This window comes from Montipora foliosa, chromosome 2, assembly GCF_036669935.1.
Source record: "Montipora foliosa isolate CH-2021 chromosome 2, ASM3666993v2, whole genome shotgun sequence".
Classification (NCBI taxonomy): Eukaryota; Metazoa; Cnidaria; class Anthozoa; order Scleractinia; family Acroporidae; genus Montipora; species Montipora foliosa.
In genome coordinates this window covers 14,158,872-14,165,385 of record NC_090870.1, presented here as the reverse complement: position 1 = coordinate 14,165,385, position 6,514 = coordinate 14,158,872, and the positions used below count along the sequence as shown (strand labels likewise).

The 6,514-nt window shown below is 40.8% G+C and overlaps 1 protein-coding gene across 1 annotated transcript in view; it reads left to right on the top strand.

Moving 5' to 3' along the window:
- The window catches only part of LOC137991209 (golgin subfamily A member 4-like), a 10,795-nt gene extending 4,890 nt beyond the window's left edge, over positions 1-5,905 (top strand). Inside the window, exons 5-7 of the mRNA XM_068836324.1 lie at positions 482-511; positions 990-3,052; positions 5,075-5,905. Coding sequence (XP_068692425.1) covers positions 482-511; positions 990-3,052; positions 5,075-5,905 — 2,924 coding nt within the window. The remainder of the gene's footprint in view (positions 1-481; positions 512-989; positions 3,053-5,074) is intronic.
- The last annotated feature ends 609 nt before the right edge of the window (positions 5,906-6,514 follow it).

The following is a 6,514-nucleotide window of genomic DNA, read 5'->3' as shown; positions in this document are numbered from 1 at the left end:
ATGCGCGGTCGGTGTTAAATGTGGGAAAGACAAAAAGCCAATCGTTCAATAGGTGGTTTTTACGTTACGTCATCGCCGCCATGTTGGTGGACGCAGACAAAAGATCTCTCATTAGCTTCTTTTGTTCGTACACCAGCAATTGTACATTGCAGTATTGTTATCTGTGTCTCAAGAGATTGGCTGCAAACCACCTATTGAGAACCTCCATATATTTATTTCCATAAATAATTTCCGGAAATTGAACCAGTCAAATCCAGTTCTTGAAAATATAGATAATGTTCTGTGTGAATCGTTGAAAGGCTGTTAGAGGGGCGCTGACTTATTTTCTTGAAGACAGATATCTCTGTGACTAGTTAGCTAAACAATGAATACTATGAAAAAATCGACTTCAAAATCCCTCGAAAATGCCGGAATTGGCTAAAAATTTTGCCGCAATTTGTTTTTGTTAATATGAGACAATTTTTGTTTTTTCCTCGTGCAGATGACGCTCAAGAATTGGAAGAACAAAGAAGTAAGTGTTGATTTGTCTTAACTTCCCCCCTGTCTAGAATAGCGCTCGAGTGGCTTGAGGACGAAGTTTTTTCCTGCTTTGCAGTTAGAAGTAACACTCCCCTCGTGTGTTATGATAAAATCGTGTTTTTGCTGATGACATGTGTAGTCTGTCTCCTTGAGGTTCACCGTATTCCAGATACTCCAATTATCTCTATACCGAGCCAACAGCTTCACCTCTAAACATAATGGTCTGTCCTACAGTCCATCAAGCACGTTTCTTTCATCTCGGCTAATTTCCATCTATCCTTTCTCCCATTTCATCCTTTATTGCTCTTTTTTCCCAACAGCTTGTAACGCATCTTCCTTTGTCGTCCTGTCTTTGCAATTCATTACTACCACAACTAACTTTACTGCTCGAAAATACAACCGGTATCTGCTTGTCTGTCTCAGTGTAAGTTCATCTTTAGCATTATCATATTGTTATTTACTTTCTTTAGAAGTCATTGCGAACCTTGAAAGCGAACTGAAGGAAAAGGAAGAACAGATCCAGACGCACAGAGCCAAAGTGGAAGAACAACAAACTTCGATCAGCGAACAAGAAAAACTTGTGGCCGAACAAAAGCAGTCAATTTGTGAATTCCAAGAAAAGGTTCAACAACTTGGCCGCGATACAATCAGACAACAAGAACAGCACCTGGCAGAACATGAAGCCGCAATAAACGAACTGAAGAGCGAAATAGAGTCACTTACTGGTTCTCTTGCTTCTGATAGCCACGAAACACGTGTAAGATATGATACAGAGCTGGCAAACTTAACAACGCAATTTACCGGTGAGATGGAAGGGTTGCAAAAGAGTTTTAACGTGGAGAAAGAGCAGTTAGAGAGAGAATATCAAGCGAAGATGAAGGATCTTGAACGTTCCCTCAAGAGTGAACAAGAAAGCCTCAGAAACGAATTAGAGGATGGATTTAGACAAGAAAGGGAGTTGTTGATATCCGAGTATGAAAGCGAGAAATCGGAAATGGAGGAGGAACACAAGGGCGAGAAAGAAATGCTGGAGCAGCTTTTCAAAGGGGAAATGGATAGAGAGAAAGAAAAAATGGAAATGGAAGAAAAACGTTTGATTGAGAAGTTGCAAGGTGTGGAGACAGAGAAAACTGAGATGGAACTCAAGTTGATGAACGAAAAAGCTGAATTGGAACAACAATATAGGATCGAGAAGGCCGAATGGGAATTGCAGAATTCGACAAAGGTGGCAGCTATGGAAAAGGGAAAACTGGAATGGACGAACTTGAGATCAGAACTGGAGAGTGTTCACCATCAGCAGATTAGCACGCTGGAGAATAAGTTCAAGAAAGAAAAAGCCAAACTTGAGGAAGAGCATTCCAATGCTCTTTGGGATTTGAAACAAGCTCATTCTAAGGAAGTCGCGAGTCTTAAGCAGAGCTTTGTGGAGCAAAAGGCAGAAATGGAACAGAAATTCACCAGAGAAAAAGCGGAAATTAGGGAGTCATTCACTCGTGAGAAAAACGAACTCGAACAGAGGTTTGCTCGCGACAAAGTTGAATTAACAGAGAAGCTCGAAAACGAACATAACCATACACTTGCTCTGCGAGAGGCCGAACTAAAGAATGGGTTTTTGAAAGAGAAATCCGATTTAGAGAAGCAATTCGACGAGGAACGAGCAAAAATCGAGGAAGGGTTTCATGAAAATTCAACTCATAGCGAGTTAGCTTTTCAGAAATGGAAAGCAGAACTAGAGGAACATTATAACGACGAAAAAGCGAAGCTTTTGCAAAGCACCTCGAGGGAGAAAGCTGAGTTGGAGCAAAGGTACAAGAATCAAATAACCGAACTACAACAGGCTTTTACTGAAGGTGAAGCTGGGTTGAAAGGCGAGCTTAAAAACGACTTTCTGCGTCTAATTGCAAAACACAAGGCCGACTTGGAAGAGAGTTTTGCCACGCAAAAAGCGCAACTTGAAGAGAGTTACACGAGAGAAAAAGCCGAATTTGAAAAGAGTGGCAAAGTAGGTCTAGAGGAAATACGAGAAAGTTACTCTCGCGAGAGAAGCGAGCTTGAAGAGAGTTACCAGAGAAAAATTAAAGATCTTCAGAAAAATTACACTCGAGAGAAGCAGGAATTGGAAGAGGATCGTGTGCATGAAAAGACTGAGCTTCGATCGCAACTTGAAAAGGAATACGCTGCGAGGCTAAAAACCGAAACCGAACTACTAGAACAAACAGTCAAGCATCTACAGGATGAAATTAATTTACTAAAAGAGCAGAAACGAGAGCTCGAAGCGAAGGTTCAAACACTTGAGCTTAAAAGTTTAACTCGAAGCGATAAAGAAGCTGTTGAATTGAGAATGTCCCGGGAGAGAGTCGCTGAGCTTGAGACCAAGATGGAGGCACTTGAGAAAGAAAAAGGACTGATTTTGGAAAAAAGCGTCAAAGAAATTACCGAACAGAAAGTCAAATTGGATGAATTGCAAAGAGAGAAAGTTGTGATGGAGAAAGAAGCTTTAGAAAGAGAAAAAGAACTTCTTGAGGCGGAGAAGGTAGGTGTTACGAACGGAATGGTTAAATGCAGAGTTGACGACCAATCAGAACAGGGGCAAACAGCGTGACGAAACAATTTCATGTAACTGGCTGAAAGCGCGGGAAAATACACGGATGAAAGTCGGTATTGCTTTTGGTTTTACTTCTCATTGGTTGAGAAATTAGCGCTTGTTTTTGAGATACTCACTGCCATCGCGTAGTTACTTCCGATACGCGACACTTAAATGCGAGGTAATGCGCTTTTAAAAGAGAAAGGGTCGTTAGTATGGTTTCCAATGGAAGCTCGGAAGTGATTTCGAGGTTGCGTTGATTAATGTTTACTAAGCTTTTGGGTATTTCAAGGAAAAGTCTCGTGAGGTTTACCAACCAATCAGAGGCGAAGCCAAAGCAGTTTTTCCGCTGTCATGTAAAGCTAAAACTACTTTAAAAAGCCAGGTCGAAAAAAGGTTTACAGTCAAAGTTTCAGTCGATGGATGCGTTTCAGAGTAGCACGCCATGCATCAAACGCTTGAAAACGCCCGTGAAATCGAAGACTTGCCAAAAAAGTTTCAAAAGCGCAGAATTACGAGAAAGGAATTCTTTGAAAAAAGAAGCCTTTCAAATTTGAATTTCTTGTGTTTGTGGTGGAGATCGGTGGAAGCGAAAGGAAAACAGTAATGTGGATCTCTGTTTTCCCTTAGACGAAAGGGAGCAATTTTGAAAACATCTTTGCCCAGTGCTTCTAAAAAACCCAGCGTACTTTCACTAAATTGTCCTTTAACATTCTGTGAATTTAGCAATGGCGTTTCCTAAATCGGAAAATAGGTTACTACTGAAAAAGAGAAGAGATTAAGCCGTGTCCTCTTTGTGAAATATACGGGAATTATGACAGTCGGCGTTCAAAGTTTGGATCTTTGTCAATTTTTATAGACAATTCAGACCGCGCGATCGAGAGTTGTTTTGCAGGCCACTGAGTTCGTCACAATCAACAGATCTACCAATGACGAAAATTTGAAAAAGTTTGGGTGATGTAGCAGCTCTCGTAACGTACAATGTGACTGGCTCGCTACCCTAGCCAGAAACAAAAGACTAGACAATTGAAACAATGACTTAAAGTGCCCATAACCCCAAAATATTTTTTTCGCTAAAATGAATCTTTGCACCTGTTCGAAACGCATTGCGGCCATTTTTTCCCTTTTCTAACAAATCCTGCCATTTTATAGGCTTCGAAAGTTGCGAAAATCCGAGCATCTTTTGTTCACGACCGAGTCAGAAGGGGAGTTGGTCTATTCCTGATTTGACGTCACAATCTACTTTGCATGCATTTTTACAAAGAGTTAATGCAATGTAAATCAGTTTGTGACGTCAAATCAGGAATAGACCCACTCCCCTTTTGACTCGGTCGTGAACAAAAGATGCTTGGATTTTTGCAACTTTCGAAGCCTATAAAATGGCAGGATTTGTTAGAAAAAGGAAAAAATGGCCGCAATGCGTTTCGAACAGGTGCAAAGGTTCATTTCAGCGAAAAAAATATTTTGGGGTTATGGGCACTTTAAACTTTAAACTGCTGAGAACTTTCGAAGACAACTTTTCGACCTTCAGAACAACTTTTCCAAATGGCATTCTTCATTCCGAGATCAACTGGAAACGTCAGTTTTTAAAGTGTAGCATCAACTATCGGATTTTGTGACTTGGTACAAGTTTAGACCGCTGATGAAGACTTTATCAACCAAATTCGATTGCACTTTATCGATACCGTTGATCAACACTTTAAGAAGGTGCGGCATTAATTTAATTTTCCGCGGGGAGGAGATTTGTACTTTTCATGCCCAAAAATGACGGCTTACCATTGGATCAGTAATGAATCCAGTGAAAAGGAATTGGGCTCGTTTTGCGGATGTGGTTTTGGCCGTTATTCTATGTGGTCGGTCTTTAAACTCGCCCACGTTTTCGTATAAAGAAATTCGTCTGGAGTCAGCCGTGACTTAGGTTAGATTTGCTAGATTGACCTGTTGTAAGCTTTTGACCCTTTATTGTCAAAGGTGAATAGTGGAGGACTGGAAAATGAAGTCAAAGAACTTAAACTTAAAACCGAGGAGATGAGCGTCCTATTAGATCTACGAACCTCTGAAGTGGAGGACTTAGGATTGAAACTTCGCGAACACACCTCGGAGAACTTAAAGTTAAAGGATACTTGTGGAAACATGGAAGAAAAGCTTGGCGAAGCAAAGCTCAGAGTGCAAGAACTTGAAGTCAGTTTGAATTTGAGCACTTCAGAAAAAGATCACTTGAAAGAGAGATTGAAGGATAGAGATTCTCAGTTGACTGGACTAGCTTCAACTGAAGCCGAGCTTAAAGACATCATTAACAAAAGCCAGGAAATCGAGGAAATGTTACGTAGCCGCGACTTGGAGAACGTGGAACTGAGTAAAAAGTTGTTAGAGAATAACTCGGAGCTGGAAAACGAAATAGCTGAACTGCAGAGCGACTTGAAAAAGGCTGCGGTGAAAACGAAAGAACTGGATGCCTTGTTGACAATTAAAGAGAGTGAAAACCGAGAATTAGAGAAAAGGACGCAAGAATACAACAAACATAAAACCGAGCTCGAGGACAGGGTTGCACAGCTGACTAACCAGCTGGCGGACGCAGAAAATTTGCGACTGGAAGAACTGAAAACTCGTGTGACTGTTTGGGAGACTGAGAACAAGGATTTAGAACAACGGCTGACCCAGCGTAATAAGCATAATTTGGAGTTGGAACAGAAGCTTAAACTGCTGACCAAAAAGATCGCGGACAGAGATGACGTCAGGGTGAAGGTGGCCTTTACTCGCCCTTGGCCAATCACATTGACGATTGTCCAGCAAAAATTATAATAAACAAACAGAAACTGTTGCCCTGTACGAATTGATCAATAGACCGGATTTTTCCGATATTTCGGAAACGTTGGATCAATAACGAAACGTATTCGTAAGTTTGAATTTTTTCTGAAATTTGATAATAAAAGGATTTTGTAAAGTTTCCCGGTTGCCTATACATAGCCCAATGTTCACCGCAACGTTTAGGAACACTCTGAAGGAAATCCATGTACGCCGCTGGCAACATTTGCGGTGGTTTAAGTGTATTTTAAAGAAGCAGTGAATCTTTGTTTTCAACAGCTCGAAGAAAAGACACGTAGGCTGCGAGAACTTGAAAGTGCCAGCAATTTGTGGGAAGGAAGAATACGACAACTGGAAAAAGAGAAACAGGATTTGCTGAATAAAGTAAAGCAGACGCGCGAAGCATTAGATGAGCATGTAGCTCGACTCAGTAAACAGGTAACTGGATTGGAAATACTTGTACTCGACCTGAACGTGAGCTTGTAGAGAGCTTTTTAATCCTGACACTTTTATAAAGGGAACCTCCACCAAAACAAAAATAATAACTTTAAACTACAGAAGATGTTGTTTGTAATCAAAATTGTTTGAACTTTTTCAATGAAAGCG